The sequence below is a fragment of the Drepanopeziza brunnea genome (genome assembly GCF_022702325.1).
Source record: "Drepanopeziza brunnea f. sp. 'multigermtubi' strain 214-2 chromosome Unknown ctg2, whole genome shotgun sequence".
NCBI classification, from domain to species: domain Eukaryota; kingdom Fungi; phylum Ascomycota; class Leotiomycetes; order Helotiales; family Drepanopezizaceae; genus Drepanopeziza; species Drepanopeziza brunnea.
Genome location: NW_027094065.1, coordinates 563,835 through 591,457, shown reverse-complemented (window position 1 = coordinate 591,457; position 27,623 = coordinate 563,835). Strand labels below are relative to the sequence as shown.

Below are 27,623 nucleotides of genomic sequence, written 5' to 3'. Positions count from 1 at the left end.
AGACAATAAGTGGCGTGAAGCTGGTAGACTGGTTGGTATTGAGAGAGTGGCTCGGCGTCTATAGAGCTTTTCACTTGGTTTTCAACTCAACCGAGCCCTGTCCATCTACGGTCAAGTCACACTGTACAGCGAGTCGATAAGGAGAAGTGGAATTGCCGCCCAGTTCCTTGAAAACAGGTAACATGTATACCAAAGGGCCATGCGGGTGTCTAGTGAAGTGTATTCCGATTTCTTATGTACAAAGCAAAAACCCCAACTCGACCCCTCTATTGGAATGTCCGGCAAGGATACCTGTCACCAAATTAGCCACAAGCTCACACTCAAGACCCAAACCAACATACTTATCCGGGTACGCATTCTCGCCGGTGAGGGCATAGGGGACCTTTCTCAATCCACTCGGGAGCGGCGGCAGCCCGTCCTTCCCCAGCATCGCCAGCGCACTCGCATCCTTCTTAAAGTACGCCGCCAGCCCCGTCTTGCCCTCCTCCTGGACCTGCACCAGCGCCTGCGCGCCCGCGTCCCCGATCAGCTCCTTCTTGGGGCTGGCCTGGCTCCCCAGGCTCAAAAGGCCCACGACATCGCCCTGCGTCACGAACGAGAGCTGCGGGTAGTTGCGGCGCGCGTCGCGCTTCCAGTACGGGTTGCCGGCGATGTCGCCCGCGGGCAGGGTGACGGGGTCTTGGAAGGAGAGGGGGTCGTTGGATCCTGGGGGCGGGTTGCGGTATTGCGGGTTGAGGGGCACGCCGTTGGAGCGCGTGGAGTCAACGGCGAAGAGGCGGCGGATGCGTTCCCAGATTCCGGTGGATTGGACGGTGTATTTCTGCACGCTGGGTGAGTTTGTGAGGTGGAAGAGGATGGGGGCGTCTGGGGTAGCTGGGGATAGGGAGTGAGGGCGAACGGCTTACCTTATGGACGGGGTGGACTCGGAGCACAGCTTGCGTGACCTTTGCCGCGGTCTTGGAGGACATTGTGATCTTCTCTGGCGCAACGAGAGTTCAATTGACTCGGTGGGGATGTGAAGGCATTCCATGTAGTCCGTCCGTCGTTTGGGGTTCGGAGGGCGAGAGGTTGATCGCCGATGTTTAGCCGCTGCCTAGGTACTTGGATTGCGAACTTCTAGAATTCCACAGGCACCACGTCACTGTATTCATGATTTGATAGTATCAAAATGCACACTATTTCACCGGATAATCCAACTCCATCCTAAATAAGGACGTTACGGCTTCCCCGTCCATGTTCACATGATGGATAAGCGAATGAAGCCAGTTCGGCGTTTGTATCAGGTCAACAAGAAAATCGCTCCCTAGAGTAGCAAAAACACCGAGTCCTAGTAGACGCTTTTCGCCAAGTTCCATTCCGCATATATTCATTTTCACACTACCAGAAGAGAATCGGAAGATGCACCTTTCCCGTTCCAAGGCATGGTTCCCTCCAGAACTTGTCACCGGTCGCCTTTTCAGACGCCATATCCAAAAGAAGCGCAGCATTCAAGCAATATTTCACGCGGATCGTACTTTATTCTCTGCATCTCTCTCAAGTAGCGGTCGGCTCAGCCCCATTGCTATCGAGCTTCTCGGCAGTCCCAGCGACTTCTGCAGCAGTCATTGATTCCGGGTCCATCGGAGCATTGCTGACGCCATTAGCAGAGGCCTCCGCTTTTGGCTCAGCTACTACGGACGTAGCAGCTGGGGCTGCCGTGACATCGCCGCTTGCAACGAGCTTCTTGACGACTTCAACAGTGGCTGCTGGTCCTCCCGTTTCCACGGCGATGACTTTGGCAGACTTGTCCACCACAAATACACCGCGAGCTGTGCTGGCTGGTGCCTTCGTCAAGCCAATAGCCTTGATGAGCGTACTGCTGGTGTCGCAAAGAAGAGGGTACGGGAGGTTTTGCTTTGTCTTGAAGGTAGTATTGGCCTTTGGCGAGTCTTTGGAGAGACCGTAGATGGAGAAGCCCGTCGCGGTGAGGGATTCGTACTGGTCACGAAATAGGCAGACTTGTGTGGTACCTTCGAAGAATTAGATGTAGCCCGTATGCAATTTGCGACGCCTAATTCGAAATACGCGCCAAACTTACATCCGGGAGTTGAAGCCTTGGGATACGTGAAAAGAACAACACCAGCTTCGCTTTCATCAACAAGGGCCTTGAGTGTGGTCTTTACACCTTCGTTGGTCTCGATCTCACCACCGAATCCCTCAAGGGTGATGGTATCACCAACCGCGACCTTGGAAGCGCTTGCAGCACCATTAGTCTTGGCTGCCTTTGGACTGACTGCCTCCTTCACTTTCGCAACTGCCTTTGCGACGGGGCCCTTCTTCTTAGCAGGAGGAGCTGCAACAGGTTCAGACACTGGCGCCTTGCGCTTTCTCAGCTCGGGAGGCATCGTGTATTTGGGTGAGGGTCGAGGTGATGGATATCAAGTTGAAAGGCCGTCCACGCGATGCGATGCGATGCGATGCGATGCGATGCGACGCGATGCGACGCGATGCGATGCAATGGAATGCAATGGAATGGAATGCGATACAATGCGCTGCGACGATGAGATGGTGTTGTTATAAGATTTTGATATTGCTGTTGGTATTGGTATTGGAGGTGCGCAGAGTTACAGCGATTGGGATTCAAGAAAGCAGAAGACGATGATAGATGAAGGGGGGGGGGGATGTTGAGGTTGGATTATAGCAAAAGCTATGTATGCAGCTGTATGCAGATGTAAGCAGCTCTGGGTCGGGGGTCAGGTCAGATCAGGTCAGGGTCGCGACTCCTCCCAGCAAATAGAAAGTCTCTCTCCCGGCACGAATAAGCAGGTTTTGTGCCCCCGGAACATCCTCCCTGGAGCGCGCGAGCATTTTCCTTACATCCTTCTATTCTTAGTCGCTTCGCGGAGTTTTGGTGTATCCGAACCGCAGCGTGATGGGATGGATTTGGGATGCACGTAAAACGTGATACTGGACTTCAACATCACACCTTTTCTTTGGTATATCTTTTGTATCTTTTGTATTGCCACTAAGATTTGTTTACATCAAGCCACTACCCACTAGATTATACTCGTTATCATTACACGCTAAATTAGCTAATCAGGAATTGTACAAAAATGTCATGTGTACCTGCCCTGCCTAGGGAGAGACAGGTGAGAGGAAATTCCAGTGACCATTCGGCGTAGCTTGACGTACTTTGTCCAGCTTACCTAGTTACCAGGTACTTTGTATCCGTGTCCAAGTCTCGTGCCGTCTATTTCAACGCTGATAACGAGCCGTGACTGAACGACCTCTCCGGACAAATTGAGCATCGATTCGAGACTCCCAATCTCGGGTTTGGAGAATACCGCCCAGGCCTTCAACAGACTTTGCTTGAAATTCTCGTGCGAGATGTGTTTTTTCAGCACGTTACGCAGAGCCTCTCCCCGGCCTTGCATCCCTTCCTTCTGGAGATGTTCGACCACTTTAGCCAAGTCCGTTGCTGAGTGCCGGAATCGATTCCCGGGAGGAAAGTAACACGAAGCTTCGACGTTCGGATTGTCCACGATGAGTGTTGGGACGGCGCTCAGTGCGGCCTCGAGAGGGGTGATGCCGAGAGTCTCGTAGCGAGAGGGGCAGACGAAGAATCCATTGTCCTTGACTGCATCGAACAGAGCATACAAGCTGTCTTTGGGGAGTTTGGGGGCCACCATGAATGCCGAGATGAAAGCTGTTGGTACTCGTTCCAAAAGGTTCGCTCGCCGGAACTGCTCGCTGTCATCACCACCGGCAACCAAGACCTTAACAGCAATACCGCGTCTCAGAAGCTCGATCCCTGCGTCCATTAATAGCTCCACGTTCTTGAAGAAGTCGAGACGGGCTACGGCAGTGAACAGTATGAGGGATGGCTTTTTCTCGACGAAAGATGCAATTTCGGGATGCGTCGCGGCAAGGTCTTGATGCTCGAACTGGCCAATATCGATCGGGGGGCTAAGTCGATAAATCTGGGCGGGATCAATACCGTGCTCCGTAAGATACTTGCGTTGCACGGATGAGTGTTGCAGAACGAACGTGTTTTTGGACCGGCGAAGATGATTGAGCCCAATGCGCTGGTGCTTCCGAAGATGATAGGCCTTTTCTCTGCTTCCAAAGGCAATCGCTGCTTGTTCCATGCAAAAGTGTTGGACAAAGTCGTCATAAAACGGACCGTGATGCGTTACACAGCTAGGTAGCCAACACGGACTGTACGCTAGAAGGGTGTCGGTTTGGTGGTATAGAATGGCGAGCCCAGCAACTCCGCGAGTCGCCATGAGCAGCATCTCCGTGGCACTGCTGATCGCGTCCCGAATGTCCGATCGGCGCATTTCGAAGTTGAAACATAGGACAACACACGGAATAGATGCCCTGAACTGGATGGAAACTTTCGGCTGACTGAGATCCTCTTGTCTCTGATACAGAATCATGCCAGCGAAAAGCCCCTCATGTTGGAGGACATGCGCAACGGAGAAGGCAATGGAGGTCGCTCCCACTTTGGCGGCACTTGTCTCCGAATCCGGTAAATACTTTGCATTGAGTATGAGGATACCGGGAAGCAGTGAAATCGGGGCTATCGGCGCCATTGGGTTCAGCATTCTGAAGTCAGGAAATTGTCGAGCAAGGTAGGTCTTCCAGATCTGATTCCTCCCAGTGTTGGTAAATCAATGGCCAGTCAACCCAAATATATACCGACATCGACATTCGCCAAAGCAGTTCTGGGGTCAGCGTCACATAGATGTCTATCGGCCACTATGAAACTTTCCAGTTGGACAAGATCGTACCTAGAAGCAATATCGGTCCGCGAAGATGCGGCATCGATATTGCAGATTAGCGAATATTGCACCCAAAGTTATTGCGCAGTCTCTCTACATGCAGACGCCTCGTCATTAAACGATCAGGTCAAGTGATGCGGGAATTCGATGTCGGAAGAAATTTTGGTATGACAATATCTTAATATACACTGATAAAAAGTTACGTGCTGCGTCATTTGTCCATTTGTTATGGGAAACGAGTCTCGGTTATCTCTCTCGATATTGAGACCTATCCTTGAAGCTATTCTGAATGCTATTCCTGTACGTTTGCTTCTGTTTCTCTGGCTGTTGTTTCGAAGCGAGACTTAAAACGATCCAAGTCCTGCCATTCAACTTGATTACTGTCTTTGTCTCCTACTTGATTGCCAATCCCCTAAGCATATATGATCAGCTAGCGTCGTTGTGATGCCAAGACGGGACCGAATACAGGAGAGCGTTGGCCCTACCCTATTCGAGTATGCTCTCTGGTAGATGCTAGTTACCCGAATGTATGCTGGGACTCAGAAAGAGTGCACAGGATGGGGCCGAATGGGTACTTTTGCTGCCGCCAAGATCTTCAGTCAAAGAGTTATTCAGAGGTAGCATCGCGCCATCCACGAGATATAGCTGCAGTGTGATCTCTCTTGGATTGCCGAATAGTTAATATAAGGTACGTAGCGGTGAGATAATCATCAATATTGGGTTAGAGAGGACGGCGAGACGAATAGAAGGCAATTTCAGCGCTTCTATGCTACAATTTCAGAACTATCTCCCCTTGTCGTCCTCGGTCTGAGCGAAGACCGCCAAGTAACAGTTGAGATCGGCTTGATATCAAAATCTATGTGGGCGTTAAGCGGCTGAATTTTGTCCTACCTTTCTACGGAAGCCTCAAAACACAGCCAATCCGGGTGGTTCGTCCATAGCTCGGTGTTGCCCGCCCTGTTTCCGCAGTGCCTGAACTCGGCTTGGTCGAGGAACGGCTCGCTGTTGGAGACCGCAAGGCTTGTGACACAATGGTGTCTTTAATTCAAGTCAACCGCCTGCTTTTACCCGATCTCGACTGGCCGAGAAAGCTCATCAGCATCATAGCTAGCCGGCATGGGAGGTCAGGGACAGTGACAGCGACAGCGACAGAGATAGTCGGGACGATAGCATGGTAGAGAGAGACACTTGTGTAGATAGCTGGTAGTGCGGCTACTTTTCCGTCTTCCGGACCGTTCAACGTCGTCACCCAGATCCAACGTCACTCAGATCCAAGCACGAACATTCCACACCCTTTCACAAGGCTCTCGGGTTACCACAGTATCACTAAGTACTACAAACGGAAGTAGTTCATAGGACCTCGACAGAACTCCTGCACCTCTTCAAATCTTCCGTCTCTCAAAAACAAGTATCTGGTCTTCTCAAACTAAAAATCTGTGAATCGTGGATCCAAATCTTGCCTTCACACAACTATCGGTGAGGCTGCTTTCGCTTCTTGTCGAGGAGCACTCGGCGCACCAGCTGCCGACGGTCGCTTACCCGAGTGACCGATATCTTTGCAGCTTTTCCAATACCGGCCCGACTTAAGGGTACCTCACCTAAAAAACAGAAACCCGGTTATTCTTAATATTATAATGGAGTCCTTGCTGATACCTATTCCAGCTCCATCTGAGGAGGTCAAATACCAAGTTGGAGGTTGGCAATAACGACGATGTTCTGAGAGGGTTATCTCATGGAATGTTCTCGGACTTTGGGCTAGGCCTAAAGTCAATACCTCACTGGAGCCTTGAGTCGTCCAAAACGAAAGCCCGTACCATTTCGACACGTGATTTTCACGTGCTGTTATAGGTTGGTATTCCCCTCACCGCCGTTCCCAAGCCTTCCGGGTCTTTCGCGTCCCTCATGAGCTTTGGAATTTACGGATAGAGGGGTATTCACTAGACTCAAACGATTCTGATTCTTTTATGGTCTCCATTATTCACGGGGCTATTGACACGTGGGTCCTCGGTCGGCCCCTTTTCACGTTCTCTGGGTTGAGATTCGGAGATAAGGGTGAAAAACCAGGGTCTTCTGATCATCTAGTTGTGACGAAGACGTGCATACAGAGTATAGGGGACATCAATCTTTACTGTATTGTTTAGCCTTCCTCGGCCTGGGGAATCCTGTTGATGCAATTTGATTTGAAGATCTCGAAACTCCTTTTAGTTGTATGATCCGTGCTCTTCCCTGCCCGGCGCGGGAAAAATAGGGTTCCGGTGGCGCTAGAATAACCGATGGGGGCAACATTTATCCACCCTTCTTTCTCCGTAGTTCATGATTCATCTCCTCAACCTCAACCTCAACCTCAACCGCTCATTCACATTACTTCACTGCGCTGCCAAACGCCGCCATACTTTCAAATTACAGGCGAATAAACTGAAGTATAAACGACTTCAGAAGTAGAAGCAAACACCTGCGCGGCGCCTGAATACACTACCCGCGTCTGGCCCATAAAAAAAAACCTGGGTAAATCCGCAAGTCCTGCAACTCATACACTATCACGATGAAGGTCTTTTCAAACGACTGTACGTTCAACTACTCATGGGAAGAGGTTTCGACGGCGAACTGGAGGAAGTATTGTCCGTGGAACGACCAGTCGACGCATGTCATTGCAGTCGACACGATCTCGCGCAGGGTTGACGCTGAGACGGGAGTGGTAACTTTCCTTTACCCCAGATTCCTCCTTTCAACCTGCTAACAATTCGCAGTTACGAACAGAACGACTCATTACGTGCAAGCAAAGCGCGCCGAAATGGCTCATGTCCCTCATGGGCGGCAATGATACATCACACGTCTTCGAAACATCCTACGTTGATCCAACATCAAAAAAGGTCACTATGATCTCTCACAATCTGACCTTCTCGAATATCATCAACTGCCGCGAGACGGTCATCTACCAGCCGCTCTCGGAGACGCGGACTCAATTTGTACAGGATGCGAAGATCACGGCTGTGTGTGGCGGGTGGCAGAAGATCAAGAACGCGGTGGAGGAGGCTACAGTGACACGCTTCTCGGAGAATGCGCAAAAGGGGAAGGACGGGTTCGAGTCAGTATTGGAGATGAGCAGGAGGGTTTTTCGGGAAGAGAAGCAGAAGGAGCAGAGCCAGCGGGCTATCCCTGCATGAGCGGATGAACCGACTATCGAGGCCGACAGCCGGTACCTCTCCTCCAACAAAGCTCATCGAACCTCTTGGATTTTATTCTTGAAATTCCGGGATTGCTTCACCCGACTACCTACGACCTTTCGTTCTCCTACTGCGATCAGCATCTGCTTAGAGTGTTTCCCATTTTCTGCCACTGCCGCGAATTCGGTACCCAAAAGTCTGCTTTGGGCGTTTGGGAGCAATATTCATTTCTGGACGGCGTTTTCGGGATAGAGATGCTGGATAGAGAGCGACATCACTTCTCATGGGTAGCGATTCCCATGTACGAATGGAATAGAATGGTGCGTTGGCACAAAGATAGATAGACTGGGATCAAGGTGGAGAGAAAGGCAGATAGAAGAAAACTCTATGCTCTTTGTCATAATAAAGTCACACAGTATGAATGATGTACCAAGAATTTCTACGAGATTGCTTTTCGGTCTAGATGAATCTGTAAAGTCATTTCTTTGCATTGCCCACCAGGACTGGGTATCAAGGCTCAACTCCAACCATATTGCCAATACAGTCAGTTTATCCTTCAAGACCTCTTCTCTGCACTGCGAAGTTTCGCATCGCATCTCTCCAAGTAAGTCTCCAGCGTCTTCCTAAACTCAACCATAAGGTCCTTCCCTCTCATTGCCTCCTCGGTGAAATTCTTCGCCTCCTCGTACCTCCGGTAGAAGTACAATTCCTCAATAGAATGCAGGATCCTCTGAGACACCGGCTTCGAAGGACTGTCAATCGGCAGATTCAGAGTCTTCCACAACTATATATGCTTTCTCGAGTCAGTCGGTAACTCTTGCACAAGGGAACACAACAAATACATCATATCATGTATATATGCCTACAGACCTCACCCTTCTCGACCTTGGGCCTCCACTCCCTCAACTGCTGCTGGAAATCCGCCTCGGACTGGAAGTCCCGAGGGGGTTTCTTCTGTTGCTCTGCGGCTGCCTCGTCGGCGGAGCTGAAGTCTATGTTGAAGAGACCGCCGTTCTCGTCCGAGTCTGCTGCGTCCATTTCCTTGTGCCTCTTAGGTATCTTTTGCTCTTTCGTGTTTCCAGCTTAAGGTACTTGGTGGGAGAAGGAAGGGATATGGTACCTAGGATTTCGTCGTTGCACCAGGCTTCAACCCCGCCAGCAACCCCACTTCACTTCACTTCACCTCCCCTTGAGCTCCATCTCACAACTTTCCAACCTCAGATCTCACTTCTTATGCAAACTACTTAACCAATCTTCCTGCTATAGAACCCCCGGACGAGAAGAATATGGAAGACCAAGTAACATACCTTGTGCAAAAAACTTGGGGTACTTACATTTTTCTTCAATACCCACCCATCTACCAAAGACGAGGAGGCTGAAGCAAGCAGCACAGCTAAATTCAAAACCATACCTCCTAACGAACGACTCTTAATTGCCATCTCGGGCATTCCAGGATCCGGTATTCTACCTAAAAGCCCTCATTCAGCTAACTTCAGCTACAAAGACTGACAAACAATAGGCAAAACAACACTAGCCAAAACCATAACCGCCCGCCTCAACGCCCTCGCTACCTCCTCCAGCTTCCCGGGCCAGACAGCGACGACAGACCCAGGAGTAGTAGCCACAGCAACCTACATCCCCATGGACGGCTATCACCTCCCGCTCTCCGTCCTACACGCCATGCCAGACCCCACACACGCTCTCGCCCGCCGCGGTGCACCATTCACCTTTGACGGCGCGGCCTTCCTCTCTCTAATCACCTCCCTCCGGCCGCCCATCACCCCCGAATCGGGGACGATATACGCGCCTTCGTTCTCGCACACGACCAAGGACCCTATAGCCAAGAGCATCGCCATTGCGCCCACGTCGCGCATCCTCGTCTTCGAAGGGAACTATCTCTCGTTGAATGAGGGCCCGTGGAAGGAAGCGGGGGATTTGATGGACGAGCATTGGTTTGTGGATGTTGGTGAGGATGTGGCGGGGAGGAGGCTGGTACGGAGACACGTGAAGAGCGGGGTGGCGCCGGATGAGGCGAGCGCGTGGAAGAGGGTCAGGGAGAATGATTTGCTTAATGGCAGGGAGATTGTCGAGAAGAGAAGGGACGGCGTTGGTGAGCTGATCGTTAGTAGGGAGGATGGGGGCTGGAGGGCTGAAGGGGAGGAGTAGTGTCGGGGGGGTGTTTGTGGCAGAGAAGCTGGGCTGCGGATCCAGAGTGGTTAGACTTGGTAGCTAGCTGTGGCTTGGATGCCGTAGAATACCGCTCGTTGCTCGTACTGCTGGGCATGGCAGACTTGATCGGATAGCAGCCGAGTCGAACCCGATTGTTTGGAAGAAATCCGAGTCTTAGTCGCATAGACAGACTTGAGACCTGTGCAAGAATTAAATTCTGAATCGGTGTGATACCTGGTCTATGTGCGTGCGCCATGTAGTTGTAATTATCGTAGTAAAACCCTCAAGTCTGTACATACATGTCTCTGGCTCGTCCAACTCGCCTCGCTTGAGATGAGCCGAGTTCAGGCTTGCCCCTGGAATTGGAATCCAGCTTGACCTCCCTGAAAACAAACACGAGCACGAAACTACTCGTCAGCTCTGTCTACTGACAGGGTAGAAGATAGTCTTGTTCCACGGTGAAAATTTCGACCCATGCTCGTCGCCAATCAGTGTCGGTTGTCAGCGTTGAGAGCTAGCTCTGCTGAGTCGTTTTGAGAGAGAAAAAAGAAAAAAATAAAGGAAAAGGAGTTGTTTACTCCTAAGCGAGTAAAGGAGCGCAGGTTGCGCCTTCCCTTGACAGGGTCCATGACAGATTGCCATGCTGAACCAGGTCGATTGTACTCTTTGCTCTTTGCTCTTTGCTCTTTGCCCCTTGCTCTTTCCTTTCCTTCTGAAGCTCGATTCGGCGGCGTGGTCTGAACAGAGGCTTGATCGGCACTGCGAAGACAGTTGGTCATGAACAAAGCTTTGGCCGTGATTGTCCAAGAAAAATCCAACCCCAAAAAAAGAAAGCATTCTTCCATATCATTTGTTCCCTCCGTCCACTCAAGATCAGAGATCAAAGGAAACCATCTATACTCACCCCCCAAAGGCTAGCTAACCCATTCGTACACTACAGATCCACCACCGCACATCACAGAGTAGCATAGCATAGCATAGTACAGTATAGCAGACTCACGTCCGAGTCCCCAACAGGCACCCGCATCGCCATGGCCTTCTCCCCCAAGCCATCTTGGGATCGAAACTCACCCCGACGACCCGGCGCTCTCGGCCGCCTCATCGTTCGCTCCCCAGACAGGCGCTACGAGATCCGCGCCCAGTCGCTCTTCTTGGTCCCCAGCAGTGCCGTCGTAAACGCAGCCACAGCCGACATGAGGTCGTCGACCTTGTTCCGGCCAGTCAGAGGGCTCCGGCTCGTCGAGGCCGCCGGCCCCAGCTTCTATCACTTCCTGGTGCAGAAGCGGTATTACCTTCGCGTCGGCGACGCTATCACCACGCCCCGCTCCGAGAGCCGCAACTGCCGCCACATCATACACACCAATGTGCCGCGATGGGCCGAGAGTAGGCTCACCCAATCCACGGCCGCGTTGCGTAAGCAGCAGCTGGTGGATTGCTATCGAAGGTGTTTGGAGGAGGCTCAGAGGGTTGGCGCTGGCAGCGTGGCGTTCCCGTGCCTGGGGGCCGATAATATTTCAGGCTGGGATAGGAGAAACTCTGCGAGGATTGGCGTTAATACTGTGCTTGCGTGGTTCAGGCATCCGGTGAAGGGCGAGGAGAGGAGGAGGAGGATACCCGGGCCCATATACTTTTTGTGTGACCCTTCGAGCCCGAATTGTATGAGCCATAGGCTTGCTTGGATGGCTGCTTTTGAGTGGGTGATTTTTTTCTTTCTTTTTCGGGTTCTAATTCTGACTTGAAGCTGGAGTTGGGAGTTGAGAGGCTGATTTGCGATATGCAGGAAAGTGTGGCCGCCGAATGCAGCGCATAGCGAGGAATCGTTGGAGGCGGGTCTGAAAACCGCGAAGCATATCAACAGTAAAGGGGAACCAGCTTAGACAGTCGCATGGGATGGGGGTCGAGGTCGACATCGATGCTGGCGTTGGTGCTGATTTTGCCGGGCTTCCGCATCCGCCCTACGTCTCACCGGCACTTGAGCTTGGCCAGGAGAATATTGACTCGCCTACGAGTTCTATCGAACAGGACGATGCACAAGGCGAAGTTGAGGGAGGGGATACGGAAGAGAGATCGAGAAGGTGAATCAGGATAAAATCGTCTGCTGAATCTGTTGAGCCAAATGCATAACCGGAACGGGATACTGAAAACCGGCTGAAAAAAAGGAGAGAAGAAGGTGGAAATGAACAGAGCTCGACGGATGAGAATGAAAGTGGACCTCGTAGAGGCTCGAGAGATCGAAAACCACCAAATAGATATGCATTTTAACGTGTATTGGCACTAGCGCCGGCTGGAGATTTGAAGTCTAATGAGCGCAGAATTTGGGAGCTGGCCCACTGGCAAGCAGAGAAGCCAGACAAAGGGGCTAGAGACCGTAGAGCGAATAGTTGTACTGTGATAGCTGAGCATTAATGAAAACAAGCTTGCTCTCTCGCCACCGGATAAGATGCTGCCCCCAACTAGTACTTGAAAAGGCTCCAAAGTGTGGCTCAGTGATCTATTGGCAGAGTCCGGCACCTAGAGTAAGGACTGTGGAATCCTCATTCTCTCATAGCAGCACTTTCGTAGCTACACTCAATAGCCAAGCAGCATCCTGCCAGCCAGCCACATCGCCGTCTTTCATGGGCGGCGGAACTTCCTCCGTGATAGGATCGTGGATCCCATCAAAAGGCAGCCTGGAAGTACGTGGAGAGAATTCAGAGTCTTCAGCCTTCTCGTCCGTGAGCTCTTCATCTTCGCCATCCTCTTCCACGGCAAAGAGACTCCATCCGAGCATTCTCTCCACCCACCCGCTCAATCCCTGGCTGTTGGCTCTAGCCAGCTTCCTCACCTCCGCGTCGTCTTTCTTCGCTTCATCGCTTCCCTCGTAGAAGTCCTCCTCTTCGTCTTCCGCATCCACAAAATCGGGTTCGGTGATAAAGTCCTGCCGGGCAAAAGCCCCATGATCGAAATACCCATCGATTGCCCCACCAATAGGCGTGAGCAGCTGTGCCCGGCTCCCCCGTCTGCTATTTACTCTACTCGCGAACCTGCTATGCGGTCTACTCGGCGTGGCCGGTCCAAAGCTCAAGCTCCGCCTAACCGTCACGGGAGAGAGCTCATCATCCGCATCAGCAGCAACACTACCCCTCCGACTCACCCCCCTGCTCGCCTGCTCCCGCTCCCTCGCAAGATCCCTCTCCAATTCCTCATCGTCCTCGTCCCGCTGCCCCGTCAAGCTCGTCGAGCTGGCCCTAGACACCAACCAGGACTGCCCCTTGCTCTCCCGCGTACTCGACGATATCGCCGCCCCGGCCCGCAGCAGCCAGTCCGAATCGACACGATACGTCTCCGTCAAGGACAGCTCGTTCCGCAGTCGCGTTCCGCCGGGTGTGCTGGTACCGCTGCGAGGCAGCTTCCGAGGAGGTGGAGCGAGGAGGTGGGTGCTGGATTTTGATTTAGGGAGGGCCATGGTTAGGGCTCTGGGGAGGGATACGCGGGAGGAGGACCGGGACAGGATCGAGGGTGTGGTTGGGGCGGAGCGGCCTTCGATATAGGACGTTGATAGGTCAGGGAGGGCGTCGGCGTCGGGGAGAGGAAGTCGGGAGGTCAAGGGGGCGAGCGTTAGATGGTTCAGGTTGGTGAATGAGCGGGAATTGTGTCTCCGCGAGTGTTGGTTGTAAGCTACATCCATGGTTACGAGGTGGACGGGTTGGGTGAGGGAGAGGGAGAGAGAGGTGGGAGGTGGGAGATGGGAGATGGAAGAGAGAGAGAGGATGAGGAGATTGAGACAGTAGTAGCTTAATCTGGGGAAGTGGAGACGAGACTTCGACCCACTTTCGCCTCGCCAATTCGGCAAAAAGTATGTGCAAGGAGACCCACTGAAATTCAATTCATGAACGGTGCACCAAAGATATTTACATCTTGAACTTCAAGATGCGCAACTTACGGAATACACGTTATGATCAGTGGGCGCCTCTCGGCTCGTTTAATGGGAGGACGCTGAGTGCTGCGACTTGGGACCTCGCGAATGACTCTGTGCTGTGCGCCTTTGGACCAACCGAAAACGAGCCTGTTATTGAGCTGGTCAGGATTACTGCGAAATCAGACTCTTAGTCAGTTCACCTTGAATTATCGGAATGTGTATATACTAACATACAAACAGTGAACACACAAGCATCACCTCGTGGGATGCTCCATGTCCAAATCCAGATCTGGCATGCGACGAGATATTGAGCCTTCACTATTTCGCAGACAGTCTGACAGCATGTTTGGTCCTCGCCGGCGGCGACATTACGGTCGTTAGAGAAGAGCCTCAACCTGGAGAGGATCGGATTGAGATTGTTGGCTCGGTCGACGAAGGAATTACGGCTGCAAAGTGGTCACCTGATGAGGAACTTCTGGCCATCACCACCAAAGCGAACACGCTTGTGTTCATGAGCAGAAGTTTTGAGGGGGTCACTGATGTTGCTATAACACCAGAGGATCTCAAAGCTTCAAACCATGTCTCGGTCGGCTGGGGAAAGAAGGAGACCCAGTTTAAGGGCAAGGGAGCAAAAGCTATGCGAGACCCGACTATGCCAGAGAAAATCGACGAGGGGGTTTTGAGCTCGAACGATGACTCCAGAGCTAGTATTAGCTGGAGAGGTGATGGTGCATATCTCGCCATTTCGACTATTGAAGCTGCGACTAGACGAGTCATTCGTGTTTACTCGAGAGAAGGTGTGCTTGATAGCGTCAGCGAGCCAGTGGATGGTTTGGAGGGCGCCTTGAGTTGGAGACCTGCAGGCAATCTCATTGCAGGAATCCAAAGATTTGGTGACCGAGTCGATGTCGTATTTTTTGAGCGCAACGGCCTCAGGCATGGGCAGTTCACGCTTCGACTTACCCCTGAGCAACTGCAAAGATCCGATGAGCACATTAAGCTATCCTGGAACTCTGATTCGACGGTACTAGCTGTATTAATGTCTGATCATACACAATTATGGACTATGGGCAATTACCACTGGTATTTGAAGCAGGCTATCGGCAACGAGACCTTGCTAGCAGCCAGCCCTCTGGTCTGGCACCCAGAAAAGCCCTTGCAGCTTCTGACAGTAGGCCCAGGTAAGTTTCCACTATTGTTGCGAGAGGAACTGTTGTTGCTAACGACTCTTCAGACTCTGTAAGCATAATCGACTACGTTTTCTATACAGCCCGCTCTTCGACCGCACCACCAAACGATCATGGAATAGTTGCTGTTATTGATGGCAAATCCATCGGAATCACACCTATCCGAACAGCAAATGTTCCTCCCCCTATGGCTTTGCATGACCTCGAGATACAATCAAATGCTATCGATGTAGCTTTCAATTCAGATGCATCACTAATTGCAGTCCTCCACCAAGATGGAATCTCGGTCTTTAAATGGAGTAGCGTCGCTGTATCTGCTGCTGCTCCGGAGTTAACCGGCAGAGTGACTTTCCAGAGATCGGATTTTTTGAAAGCCACATACCAGCAAGTCACGTTCGCGGGTGAAAACCAAGTACTGGTGCTCCAAAGAGATGAGACAACTCAAAAAATTGTCCGGTATGGCTTCAATGATGATACTGGAAGGATGGAGGAAGTGCCGTCAAACGATCGCCCTTCGTCGGTCATGTTTACTTTATCAAGCTACTTCAAAGACGGACTGGCACACCCCTTCGTCCAAGACAGAAAGGGAGAAATACACAGTGTTGTCGCTGGAGATCACTCTCTATCTCACTGCAACTCGCCCTCGTATTTGCCCTGGGTTGAGATTGCTGCTGGCGATGACGAGATAGCCTTTGGCCTATCTAGCAGTGGCCATTTGTATTCAAATTCCCGATTGCTGGTCAAAAATTGCACATCCTTTCTTCTCACTCCCGCCCATCTCGTTTTTACAACTACTACACATCTTCTCAAATTCGTCCACATCACCAATGTCAATGGTATGTACTCGATTCCAAACTTTGGATCACAGTAATAACAGTAAACCAGATCTCGAAGTTCCTCCCGATAATCCAGAAATAGACGAGCGATGTAGAAGTATCGAAAGAGGAGCTCGGCTTGTGACAGCAATGCCAACATCTCTCAATCTCGTCCTGCAAATGCCTCGGGGTAACCTCGAGACCATCTATCCTCGGGCGATGGTAGTTGCAGGAATTCGGAAGCTCATCGAGGAAAAGAATTACAAGCGAGCTTTCACTCATTGCAGAACGCAGAGAGTGGATATGAACATTTTATATGATCATGCGCCAGAGCAGTTCTTGATTAGTGTACCGCTATTCATCGACCAAGTGAAGAAGATTACCTACATCGATCTCTTCCTGTCTTCACTTAGGTAGGCAACCAGACAACTGTTGATCGGCATTGCTAACAGGAAACAGAGAGGAAGATGTCACCCAGACTATGTATAAGGATACAAGAGCTGTCCGACATCTTGCTAAAGACATTTCGAACACGAACGGTACGACTGGTATCGCATCTGAAACAACTTTTGGAAAAGTCTCCAAGGTAAATCGGATCTGTGATGCATTCCTCGAAGTGCTGAAAACTCGAACCGCCACAAATCTACAAAATATCATCACTGCAAACGTATGCAAATCGCCTCCAGCCCTTGAAGATGGCTTGCTGGTTGTTGCTCAACTTATGCAAGACGATTCAGCTATGGCTGACAAGGCCGTCGAGCACATCTGCTTCTTAGCAGATGTCAACAGACTCTACGATAACGCACTCGGCCTATACGATCTAGATCTCGCTCTCCTAGTTGCACAGCAATCACAAAAGGATCCCCGAGAATACCTCCCCTTCATGCAGACCCTCCAAGAAATGACCGAACTCCGTCGACGCTTCAGCATCGACGACTACCTCGGCCGGCATACAAAAGCTCTAACACACCTCCACGCTTTAGACGCCTTCTCCGAGCTCCAAGCCTACACCCAAAAGCACGCCCTCTACCAAGCAGCCCTCTCCCTCTACCGCTACAAACCTACCCAACACGCTTCTCTAGCTCTCCTTTACGCCTCCTACCTCGAAACGAAATCCTCCTTTAAAGAAGCAGCACTCGCCTACGAATCACTGCACAACTACGAGAAAGCCACCTCCTGCTACCTCGCCTCCGGTCCCTCTTCCTGGCGCGAAACTCTCTTCTGCGCCCTCTCCCAAACACCTCCTCTCTCAGGTCCAAGCCTCACAGACCTCGCAACCTCCCTCTACGATGCCCTGCTCGAAAGCAAAGACTACTTCTCGGCCGGCACCATTCAGCTTGACTACCTCTCCTCCATCCCCAACGCCTGCCGCGCCTACTGCAGAGGCTACTTCTTCCCCGACGCCCTGCACCTCCTAGCCCTGAAGCAGCTTCCGGAACTCCTAGAAGAAGTGATCGACCCCGCTCTAGGTGATGCGCTCGCCTCCTCCACGGAGCTTCTCGCCGAATGCAAAGCGCAGCTCCACGCCCAAGTCCCGCGCATCCGCGAGCTGCGCGCCAAAGCCCTGGCGGACCCACTGGCCTTCTACGAGGGCGAGAAGGGCGGCGACGGCGACCTCCCCGACGATTTATCTGTAGCTGCTAGTTCCAGAGTGAGCACGAACCGTAGCTTATTCACACGCTATACGGGGAAGGGAAGCCAGGGGCAGAGTATCGGGACGGCCGGGACGGGGGTGAGTCGCGCGACGAGCAAGAACCGGCGGCGCGAGGAGCGGAAGAGAGCCAGGGGCAAGAAGGGCAGCGTGTACGAAGAGGAGTACCTGGTTGCCAGCGTTGGGCGTCTCATAGAGCGAGTCGAGAGCGTGAGGGGAGATGTTGGGCGCCTGGTGACGGGTCTGGTGAGGAGGGGGATGTGGGAGCGGGCGAGGGCCGTGGAAAGTGCGCTGGCGGACGTGGTGGGCATGTGTCAGGCGTGTGTGCCGGAGGTGTTTGGAATCGGCGTGCCGGCGGTGGAGATGCTGCCGGCGGTGGATGAGAATGGGTATCGGCCTGTTGGGGGCGATGCCGTGCTGGCGGAGAGTTTGGGCGCCGCGGGTAAGCGTAAGGAGGCGCCTGATATCAAGGCGTTTGAGAGGCTTTCTCTGCTTGGGAATTAGGGGGTCGGGGGTTGGATCAGAGAGGAGGTCTGATGGTTGGGCGTTGAGTACCCAGGTGTGGTTATAGAAATGCAATTTTATGCCTGGATATATCGGGTCAACATAGGTGTAGAATATATATCACGCCCGCTGCTGAATTTCCTTGAAAGTGCTGAAAGTTGGCCCGGCAGTAAGTACAAGCAAATGTTTCATCAACCGGCTGAGTCTTGCAATGCCCTCGGATGTCTGGACCCACCGACCCATTAGCCCTCCAACTCCTTTCTTATCAACACATCAATCCCGATCCATATCACGCTGCTGAGAGTAGAGGCTAATGTTTCAAACGACTAAGTCGTAGTGAACGATCGGTTCCATATAATACATTTTCCATACCGAGAAAAGATAGTCTACTATCTATCACGCGGCTGAGTTCTGCAACGCCCACAATGCCCAAGATGCTATACAGTGCTCGGCACTTCTCTCTTTTCTGGATTTTATACAATTCTCACGCCGCGATGGGCGTAGCATCCACCTTCTCCATGCCCGCCCCCTCCAGAGCCAAGTTTCGCTTACTGGCGATGACCTGCCCAATTTTCTCCAGCATCTCGGGCGTGAGGGTTCCCTTACCCAGCTTCTTCCTCTCCTTCCGCGCTTTGCGGTTCGCTTCGTTCAGCGGCGTGCGCATCTTCTTCACTAGCTTCTTCCGCGCTTCCTTCTCCTCCTCCTCCCTCTCCTTCCGCGCAATGTACTCCGGCTCGTGGCGCGTCCGGAATACCGAATACTTATTTCGCAGTTCGTCGATCACGCTCCCCGGCATTGGGGGCGTCAGCAGGCTCGGCACGAACGTCTTCGCGTCGACATCCTGCGGGAGCGTGTCAACCTCGCAGTCCACGTGTTCCTTGGGCGCGGTTTTGGGGAAGGGCACTTTGATGTTCAGGCCGGGGATGATGCGGATCCAGTAACCTTTTTTTTGGTTGGGGATACTACAATACTTGCTGACGAGCTTCTTGACGATTACGTCACGGACGACGCCCGTTTCTGGGTCTGGGAGGGGGTGCACGAGGCGGACGGATTTCAGAGAGATCGGTTGCTCGATAGACCGAATGAGGCGTTTGTCGGGGGCTTCTTCTGGGATCATGTAGGAAGGGACTGAAATGTCCATCTAGCGTTTACACGTTAACAAAAGCTCAATTGTGAGGAAAAATTTTCTTGATTTGGAGATCCAGTCAAAACATACCATGTTGAGTCCTTCCACGGTGCACTCAGCCCGTTTCATATCGATCTCGGTCACCTTTCCAATCTTTCCCTTGTCTCTCCCCTCCAGCAGCACCACCCTGTCCTGCTTCGCGAGGTTCAGCCGCTTCCCGCCCCAGAAGTTCAAAATGTCCCATTTCTCCTTGCCGTACAGCGTCCTGCCCTGCATCCTCTGCATATCGACTGTTCCGTACGAGTCCTTCATATCACCCACATCCCTCCTAGGCGCCAGCGGGCCCAGCTCATAGTCCTCCCTCCTGGAAATCCTCGCGGCTTTCAGCGTTTTGATCTCGTCTTTCCGGTGCACTTGGTTCTGTTCCCGGTTCGTCCTCCACGCATCCCGCTTGAATTTGTCTTTCTTTTTCGCCAGCCGGCGGGCGGCCTGCTTCTCCGCCATGATCGTGTGCTTAAATACCTTCTGCATGGTTGCAGAGGGGAGGTCGGATTGGGCGTAAGGGGGGGAGAAGAACCTCGGGGTCGTGAGGGTGTGAAGTTGCAGCTTTTTTGGATTGATCTTCGAGCTTCGAGCTTGGCGCGCTAAAACGTGGGTCTGATGGGCACGTGACTATTATTCAAGTGATTTCAAGGGGAACAGGGGAGGAAGATCTTGATTTGCAGCATTTACGAGTTTTGGACTGTGCTACAGTATGCAAGTGCAGATCGGTGATCGGTAGTAGGTAGGAGGTAGGAGGTAGGTACAGTAGGAAAGACGTTGTGGTACTGTAGGGCTGAAGTATTAGGAGTCCTGCAGAAACGTAAAGAGCGGTTGGCTATTCGACACAGATACACATAGGTATATATTTCATAATATATATATATCATATATCTATAAAGAATACAAATTGAAATCTACACACAGTACAAGGTAGAGTAGCTACCTAGATGAACTGCCAAGACTGCGCCTCACAATACGCGGCAACAAGACTTCGGAACCGATCGGCGCATTGCCCCCCTATACCACTGTACAGGCCTAAGTATTACCCCTCGAGGGTGCCTCAAAAGTCTAGTTTCCACTTTAAAACCCCTGGTTATCCTACCCTCGAGGGGTAATACTTACGCCTGCGGCGTACGCCTGCGGCGTAGTATATGCTCTGCAGCCTAGTCGACTGCAGCTCTCAGCTGTGCAAGGACTCTGGAGCTCGTATCGTTGGCTGTTTGGATACTACTGAAAAGTGTATTATGATGATGGCTGACACTGTAGAGGTACGGAGTAAGTAGATCATCGATCTAGTCTTACTTGGATAAAGAATCGTAAGGTGAGGTATGATAATGGAACAGCATCTCGGATTCCTGGTTAAACAAATACTTGATTGGAAAACGATTTGAAATGCACGAATCATCCTTGATTCACACCGCCAGCTGATCGGGAGAACCTGGAAGCAGGATACCACGAATGCCGGAGTAAAAGAAAAATCAAGGGCTGAGCGGCGGGCTATACCTTACCTGTTTGATATATATAGTAAATGCATATTGCAATCTAGAGGACATAGCAGGGACGAAGACAGGTGCGATAAGCCATACCAACATAGAGCGAGAGATTCATACGAACTACGATCGCTCCGCGGCTGTTCTTGTCAACTGGTGATTGTGATTGTGATTTATTTCGCTGATTTGGTTGTTTTTGTTATTGTTGTTGTTGTTGCTGCTATTGCTGTTTCTATTGCTGTCGTTGTTGTTGTTGTTGTTGATGTTGTTGTTGCTGTTGCTGTTGCTGTCGTCGTAGTTGTGCCGGGCCCGCTAATCCGCCTCCGCCCCCCGAGATATCAGGCACACGCTAGCCTGACCTTACCTTAGCCTTCGTGTGCCCTTCAACCTCCAATAATCAACTTCCAACTCTAGACCCAACTCCAACTCCAACCCATCACCACCACCACCTCCTCCACAACCACCACCCCCAACTTCTCCAAGATATCCCCCTCCGCAGCAAACGCCACCTCACCTCACCCTCACTGATACCTCCTCTCCTACTATTCAAACGCTACATCATGGCGGAGATTCGCAGAAAGCTTGTGATTGTTGGCGACGGAGCGTGCGTCCTTCTCCCTGGCTGAGGCCTTTCATACAATTACTAACTTTGGTGCCCTTCTAGCTGTGGAAAGACCTGTCTCCTGATGTATGCGATGCTGCCCGGTTTCTCTCACTCTACTGACTTTGGCCCAGTGTTTTCTCCAAGGGTACATTTCCAGAGGTAAGCAAATGTCTAACCAGACCCTCAAATAACCCTCACCTGATTCACGCGGTGCCTCATCGACCATCTATCACGAAGACTACGAAACCCCCTATTACAAAGAGATATGAGGCTGATGGCGCTGGAATCTAGGTTTATGTCCCAACCGTCTTCGAGAACTACGTTGCCGATGTCGAGGTCGATACAAAGCATGTTGAGTTAGCTCTTTGGGATACGGCTGGGCAAGAAGATTACGACCGTCTCCGCCCTCTCTCGTATCCCGATTCGCACGTCATCCTCATTTGCTTCGCCGTCGACTCCCCAGATTCCCTTGACAACGTCCAGGAGAAGGTGCCGCTACCCCTAAATCCACCCAGCTTAGGGCAGAAGAACCTGCTGACTCTTGCTCCCTCAATAGTGGATTTCCGAAGTTCTACATTTCTGCAGCGGTCTGCCCATCATTCTAGTCGGTTGCAAGGTGGATCTTCGTTTCGATCAGAGGACTATTGAGGAACTCCACAAGACAAGCCAAAAGCCCGTTACCCCCGAGCAGGTAAGAGAACACAAGCACCCGATCACGAGGTTGGGAGTCACTCAGAGAAGCATAACCCTGCAGGCCGTGGACCGAGGCTGACTACTATACAGGGTGAGGAGACCCGCAAAAAGATTGGTGCCTACAAGTACTTGGAGTGTTCAGCAAAGACCAACGAGGGTGTCCGAGAGGTTTTCGAACATGCGACCCGTGCCGCACTCCTGACCAAGAAGAAGAAGGAGAAGAAGTGCATTGTTCTGTAAAGCTACCACCACCGACCTCTCTCTTCTCTAATGCGACGGGTACTCACACTGTACGACTCCTCTGGTGATGCGGATGCTTCAGGATGCGACAACGTGCTGCGACTCGTGCATTGCTCCTCTTACGGCGTTGATCTGTCATTTTTGATACTTCGTGGATACCTCAGAATACCCGCGCAGGCTTCATCACCGACCCTCAGCATACGAAAATGGCTTCCGAAACACGTCTTCTTCGTCTCTCGGCTCGGACACATCTTGGCATGGGAGGGCTTCTTTCTCGCTATGCTGCGCTATCTCTTTTCTCTCTCTCGGAATGCGTTTTTTGCCAGATCTTTGTGTGTGCGGGGTTCTCCTTTCTATCCTGCGTTCAGAGCGATTTCTGAATCGTAAGGGTATGGTCTTGCTGCTTCATCTCTTTCTTGGTTCGTTGTCATTAAGGGCAGGCTGGGAGACTGGATGCGCGTTTTCTGTATGGTGTAATAGCAATAGGCGTAGTCTATCAAGAGATGGTTTTTGAGAATTGGTCTGTAAAGTCTGCACGTTTAGCGAGTTAGCATTTGTGTTGAGCATAAGTGACTGGACTGATCAAAGTTGATGATGGGACAGACAAGCCTGAGTCTCAAAGAGGGGGGACTCATATCCAGCTGTCAGTAGAATCCTCTCTAATTATCTGGTGCTAGGCTTCATTTTGCTTACCAGTTGAACCCTCCTTGGTCCAATCCCTTACTACTTTCGATTTCCGTCAAGTCAGCTAGTTTTTCTGATCGACCAAATTCTCTTGCTGTTTAGTTTATTGATACAAGCTTGATGATTTTACATATTGATGTCCCCAACGGCTCTGACTACATCTATTGGAAATTCTCCATCCCACGATACGCACGGCCTCATTCCTCACAGTTCTAGTCACTTCCTGTTTGCAGCACAAATTCGCCCCGAAAATTCATTCTCTGAGACTAGGCCCAACTGGGCTATAGCCAGGGTTCACTTTCAAGCTGCTGCTACGCCTCACTGTACGAATAGTTCGAAGCTGTCTGGCAAATCTGGGCTCCTCGTCGCTGTCTGTGACGACCTCGTCGGTGGCTGTTGTATTTAGAGGGTCTGGAAGCTGGCTCGCGAAGATTCCATAAGGTTCGATGGACACGAAGGCTGAAGATCCCGAAATAATGAATTCCGAGAACGAGGCGAAGTCGCCAACGAGCGAGCGAGAGCCATCAAATTCCATCTATTCTCCACCGTCCAAGAGTCACCCCTGGCTTTCCCTCTGCAGGACTATCCCCCGCATCTGGTTTCCTGCTCGAAGATCCAACGCAACTCTTGCATTTTTTCTGATTACCTGCGTACTCTATGCGAGCACAAGAGAGAGAGAGAGAGCCCTTGCTCCTCGCTCACTCACTAAGGACTCTAAGCAGCTGCTTATTTATGCACAGGAAAGACAGTTGTATATTTCCTACCTTTCGAATTTTCTCCATCTTGTTGTCGGATTGAAATGAAGTGTGGGAATCAGCTGAAGCTACCCCATCTATTTCGGTATACTTTGGGCACGAGGCAATATAATAATTCCACGAGCTCAAACCACCCTATCCTCAACTCGAACTCTTCCGTACCAAGGTCAGACCCTCTGTGGGCCAGCGTGGTGCAGTCCTGGGGGAAATTTCTCTCGACATTGGTGTGCGATATCGACGACATGTATTCGTATTAGGGTATCGGGGATTTGTTTCTTTGACGCCGTTTCTAGCTTTCTTTTCTCACCTGGCTGACTTCGGTCCGGTCTCGATACATATCGTTGAAACGGCGACTTTGACACACGTCACGCTTTAAAGCTGACGACGGTTACAGCGTCACCTATTTGATATTTTCTATTGATGCGTTCATTCGTTTCTACGATCTATCCTATATGTAAGAGGAGGGCTCAGTCGAGAGCCCCTTGGCTGCACCGTCTCGAAATATGTTGGTGTTACCAGGCCGAGTTGCAACTGAATAGGTATTCTTGATGTAATGGGTTTTTGCATGCTTCTAACTAGAAGGGAGAGCAAGCTACTTAAATAGCTTACTGAGCTACAAACGATGTTACAGACTGGAAGCTATATAGCGTGACCTTTAGTAGGTCGTCGGTATGGCCTGACCGTGTATATGGCTTGACCGCCAGAACTTTCGTGTGACGCTTATTGACCTTTGCAAATGCGAGTTTCCAACGTTTCCAACGTTACCGAAGTTTCCAAAGGTTCCAGCAAATTACTCCCTAAGGCCTTCCTGTGTATGAATCCTTATCTTAGCACGTCTTCGTACCCTATAGGAGGCTCCGAGGTGGCAAGCTATCTACTGCCTGCAACCCGCTAGATAGATACAATAACAATAACAATCATGCTCAACCCTAGCCTCTGGAAAATAGGCCGCCGTCGTCGGTAAAAACTTCGGTGATGTCTCGAAATCTTTGTCGCCGTTTCTCCTTATTGTAGCCCTGCTGCGGCCCTCTTCACTCGTCCGGCTTACTCTAGTCGAGTAGGACCTACCTCAGCGTGTTGGAGTATTTTTGCTGCTCGGGCGCTTTTCCCGCCGATCTGGTTTTGGGTGTAAAAAAAACAAAATTATCAAGTCCTCTGATGCTAATCTGGGCAGAGACCTGCCAGAATTAGTAGGCCTGATTTTCTATCTCAGGGCGCGGCAAAACAAAACTCGGAAACGGGGGGGGGCTTTGTTTACTTTGGTTCTCCAGATAACCGAGATATTTGACGCTAAGCAATGGCAGCGAGAAAGGGGCTTTTGTTTACCTGGTTTCCGAGATAACCGAGGAAGCGCATGCGACCCCAAGCAACTGCAGCTTTGGAGATGGGAGGTGTGGAGGCCACGCCGTGCATATTGCGAGGTGTTCGAGTCTGCAGATTTTCAGAGGCGAGTCCGCCGAGGGTACGTAGATCGAATACTGAACAGTAGGATCCGGGCCAAGTCAGTTTGGGGAGGGGGGTGGGGGGCGTCTACGGTCGTGTCATAGGGAGTCAGGATCTCGGGTACGGGAACGGGGGGATAGGGGATGGGTGAGCCGTCTACGATACAACAGGCAGTTCGTGGGGAGCCTTGGAGAGTAGGGAAGATGGATTGGCTATATGTAGTTCATCTTTCGTGGCCCTAGCCTTTTCTGGTAGCCGCTTCGTTCCCCCCCTCCCCATTTCGCGCTAACTTTCGTCCTCGAGTTGGACGTTTCCCTCTCGATCTCGCGCCCCCTTCTCCTCCGAGGAAACACCATCGACTACAACACTCACTCTTCCCATTGACAACCCGAGAGGAAACGAACAGAATGTGTCACTACAGAATCACCACGTACGAGAGTAAGTAGTGCACTCAAGCAGCAGCACCCGCCCCTTCCTCTTCCTCTCCCGCGCGCGTTTCTCCCTCTCCGAAAGCCTGCTCTGCTCCCGCGGGCCTACAGAACGCCGTTCCTCCTGCTAACCTCAGCGATCTCTTCCAGACTGCAAGGCCATCAGGAAGCACCTGGTCGTCTGCGCGAACCAAGTCGAGCACACCCACTTGCAGGTCGACAACCACCCGTGCGCCAACATCACGTCCGCGCAGCGGGAGCTCGGGTTCACCACCTACTGTAACTGCAAGGTCGACGAGACCCAGTGCAATCGAATGGCTCGTCCGGCGTTCGGGGAGCGCAGAGGCAACACTGGCTACACCTGGGCCTTTGAGAAGGTACCTGCCCGTGCCACTGAGTGGGGGGGGAGCCGAGCTAGGACCGAGGGGGAGGGGACCTCGAGGGCTGCATCTGAGATGGGTTCCAGCCATGGCGGCGGAGTTGGGGGTCTACTTGGGCCTGGACGTCGAGGCGCGATTGATCTAGGAGGATCGAGAGGCGCCCGCGCTAGGGACGAGTAAGTGAACACTCCTTTTCTCTTTTCTCTTTTCTTCTCTTTTTTTTCTTCCCCCTCTTCTTGCGTTGGAGGAGGACAAGCCTGCTTGCTAACCTTCTTCTTCTGCAGTGATCAACCTATGGGTAGCGGGGTCCTCACGGACAACGCGGGAAACGGGGCCAAGAAGAGGTAAGCCCTCGACGCTACTCTGCTCGATGAAGGTGCTGGAAGCTGACAACCACTAGGAAGACGATGGGGGATACCAGCGGTACCGTCGTCGACAAAGAGAATGAAGTCGGCCAAGATGTTGACATGGGCTTGTAGACAGTGCCAATGGCTCTGCAAGCCGTCCGTCGAGAGCTCTGCCTGTGAGATCACGGTGCTGGGGATGGGCTGGTACTGCTGACTTCGGCACATACAACTCGGTCCACGTCCTTGGACTTTCCTCATGGGGACTTGGTGGTAGCCTTCTGCTTTCATTAGATAGCTTGCGCGGCACCTCGGGGAGGTTTTCCTTGCCGATCACGAACTCCCATTCGCGATCCAATCCACCGTGGCCTTCTCCTGGCTTTCTATTCTCTCTTTTGCGCCCTCTTCTTTAGCGCCCTCTTCTTTTGCGCTCTTTCGTCGCTCATGAGAAGAAAGTCTCTTCTTCTCGCTTACCGCCTGCCAGCAATGAAGAAGCCGAAGGGCGATGAAACAACCCAATAGAGATCTCTGCAGCACACTGGACAGCAAGTCGCAAGTGGGTTTGTAACCTTTGCATTCCTCAGCTCCGCATAACCTGTCAGAGAGAGGAGAGGGAGAGCCGCCCCCTTTTTCTTCCCCCTCTTCCAACTTACCGTATAATAACCATGGCCGTCTCTCTCGCGTACAGCTGCCTCCTACGTAGTGCATAGACTTTAATCTCGCACCCAAAACTCGTACTGTGTATGTATGTATTTGACAGCGTGGATTCTCTCTACCCGTAAGCTCTGAGAGGTAAGCGAAGATTTTGAACCCTTTGGATAGAAACCCAGCCTCAAGACGAATCGCTCATGGTTACAAGACGGTCTCGTTTGGTGTTGTTATTCAATAGGGTTCAATCTCAGGCGGGAGTGTAGAAAGCAGTCAGTTGGCTTTTCGATCAGCTTTCGAAGAAGCGTTAAGAAAAGGAGCGACTTCAGCTTTTTTATCTTCTCCATCTCGTAGTAGGTCTATCGAACAAGTACAGTTAAGCTTGACGGTTTCATTTACAACTTCCCCGAAGATAGAATCGTTAGATTCTGGTTAACGATGTTTTTTTTTTCGAAGTGTTGACCCTTAGGTTTTGGTGCGAAAAGGAGGTTGTTTTATGTATTAGCAGTTAGTTACCGAGCACTGTACCTACCTACCTACCTACCTACCTACCTATCCCAAATAGCACCCCCTTCCACAGTCACGGCCACAACAT

General features: G+C 51.6%; 12 protein-coding genes across 13 annotated transcripts; 6 read left to right on the top strand and 6 right to left on the bottom strand.

The window, feature by feature from the left end:
* Positions 1-266: 266 nt before the first annotated feature.
* Positions 267-968, bottom strand: L3040_001381 (uncharacterized protein; the record flags this gene model as incomplete). The annotated part of the gene is made up of 3 exons (XM_007292934.1): positions 267-291; positions 342-820; positions 906-968. The coding sequence occupies 3 exons, from the start codon at positions 966-968 to the stop codon at positions 267-269; spliced, it is 567 nt and encodes a 188-aa protein (XP_007292996.1).
* Positions 969-1,533: 565 nt separating this feature from the next.
* L3040_001380 (uncharacterized protein) lies at positions 1,534-2,384 on the bottom strand (the record flags this gene model as incomplete). Its single annotated transcript, XM_007292933.2, has 2 exons — positions 1,534-2,009; positions 2,078-2,384. 2 exons carry the CDS (start codon positions 2,382-2,384, stop codon positions 1,534-1,536), a joined length of 783 nt encoding a protein of 260 aa, XP_007292995.2.
* An 801-nt stretch (positions 2,385-3,185) lies between these two features.
* L3040_001379 (uncharacterized protein) lies at positions 3,186-4,586 on the bottom strand (the record flags this gene model as incomplete). 2 transcript variants are annotated; one of them, XM_066156717.1, is made up of 2 exons in its annotated part: positions 3,385-3,439; positions 3,496-4,586. In XM_066156717.1, 2 exons carry the CDS (start codon positions 4,584-4,586, stop codon positions 3,385-3,387), a joined length of 1,146 nt encoding a protein of 381 aa, XP_066012743.1. The 2 variants fall into 2 exon arrangements, with proteins under 2 accessions (XP_007292994.2, XP_066012743.1); XM_007292932.2 differs by having other exon boundaries at positions 3,186-4,586.
* A 2,719-nt stretch (positions 4,587-7,305) lies between these two features.
* L3040_001378 (uncharacterized protein) lies at positions 7,306-7,927 on the top strand (the record flags this gene model as incomplete). Its single annotated transcript, XM_007292931.1, has 2 exons — positions 7,306-7,458; positions 7,511-7,927. The coding sequence occupies 2 exons, from the start codon at positions 7,306-7,308 to the stop codon at positions 7,925-7,927; spliced, it is 570 nt and encodes a 189-aa protein (XP_007292993.1).
* A 556-nt stretch (positions 7,928-8,483) lies between these two features.
* On the bottom strand, positions 8,484-8,965 carry L3040_001377 (uncharacterized protein; the record flags this gene model as incomplete). The annotated part of the gene is made up of 2 exons (XM_007292930.2): positions 8,484-8,711; positions 8,798-8,965. The coding sequence occupies 2 exons, from the start codon at positions 8,963-8,965 to the stop codon at positions 8,484-8,486; spliced, it is 396 nt and encodes a 131-aa protein (XP_007292992.2).
* A 248-nt stretch (positions 8,966-9,213) lies between these two features.
* Positions 9,214-10,093, top strand: L3040_001376 (uncharacterized protein; the record flags this gene model as incomplete). Its single annotated transcript, XM_066156716.1, has 3 exons — positions 9,214-9,253; positions 9,321-9,386; positions 9,447-10,093. The coding sequence occupies 3 exons, from the start codon at positions 9,214-9,216 to the stop codon at positions 10,091-10,093; spliced, it is 753 nt and encodes a 250-aa protein (XP_066012742.1).
* Positions 10,094-11,127: 1,034 nt separating this feature from the next.
* On the top strand, positions 11,128-12,175 carry L3040_001375 (uncharacterized protein; the record flags this gene model as incomplete). The annotated part of the gene is made up of 2 exons (XM_007292928.2): positions 11,128-11,752; positions 11,955-12,175. The coding sequence occupies 2 exons, from the start codon at positions 11,128-11,130 to the stop codon at positions 12,173-12,175; spliced, it is 846 nt and encodes a 281-aa protein (XP_007292990.2).
* Positions 12,176-12,638: 463 nt separating this feature from the next.
* L3040_001374 (uncharacterized protein) lies at positions 12,639-13,763 on the bottom strand (the record flags this gene model as incomplete). The annotated part of the gene is made up of 1 exon (XM_007292927.2): positions 12,639-13,763. One exon carries the CDS (start codon positions 13,761-13,763, stop codon positions 12,639-12,641), a length of 1,125 nt encoding a protein of 374 aa, XP_007292989.1.
* Positions 13,764-14,005: 242 nt separating this feature from the next.
* L3040_001373 (uncharacterized protein) lies at positions 14,006-18,151 on the top strand (the record flags this gene model as incomplete). The annotated part of the gene is made up of 5 exons (XM_007292926.2): positions 14,006-14,184; positions 14,235-15,175; positions 15,229-16,017; positions 16,067-16,409; positions 16,456-18,151. 5 exons carry the CDS (start codon positions 14,006-14,008, stop codon positions 18,149-18,151), a joined length of 3,948 nt encoding a protein of 1,315 aa, XP_007292988.2.
* A 484-nt stretch (positions 18,152-18,635) lies between these two features.
* On the bottom strand, positions 18,636-19,808 carry L3040_001372 (mitochondrial 54S ribosomal protein uL24m; the record flags this gene model as incomplete). Its single annotated transcript, XM_007292925.2, has 2 exons — positions 18,636-19,292; positions 19,368-19,808. 2 exons carry the CDS (start codon positions 19,806-19,808, stop codon positions 18,636-18,638), a joined length of 1,098 nt encoding a protein of 365 aa, XP_007292987.2.
* A 1,561-nt stretch (positions 19,809-21,369) lies between these two features.
* On the top strand, positions 21,370-22,346 carry L3040_001371 (uncharacterized protein; the record flags this gene model as incomplete). The annotated part of the gene is made up of 6 exons (XM_007292924.2): positions 21,370-21,413; positions 21,474-21,497; positions 21,545-21,572; positions 21,705-21,902; positions 21,970-22,104; positions 22,197-22,346. The coding sequence occupies 6 exons, from the start codon at positions 21,370-21,372 to the stop codon at positions 22,344-22,346; spliced, it is 579 nt and encodes a 192-aa protein (XP_007292986.1).
* Positions 22,347-25,635: 3,289 nt separating this feature from the next.
* Positions 25,636-26,515, top strand: L3040_001370 (uncharacterized protein; the record flags this gene model as incomplete). The annotated part of the gene is made up of 4 exons (XM_007292923.2): positions 25,636-25,666; positions 25,807-26,212; positions 26,321-26,380; positions 26,437-26,515. 4 exons carry the CDS (start codon positions 25,636-25,638, stop codon positions 26,513-26,515), a joined length of 576 nt encoding a protein of 191 aa, XP_007292985.2.
* Between the last annotated feature and the right edge of the window lie 1,108 nt (positions 26,516-27,623).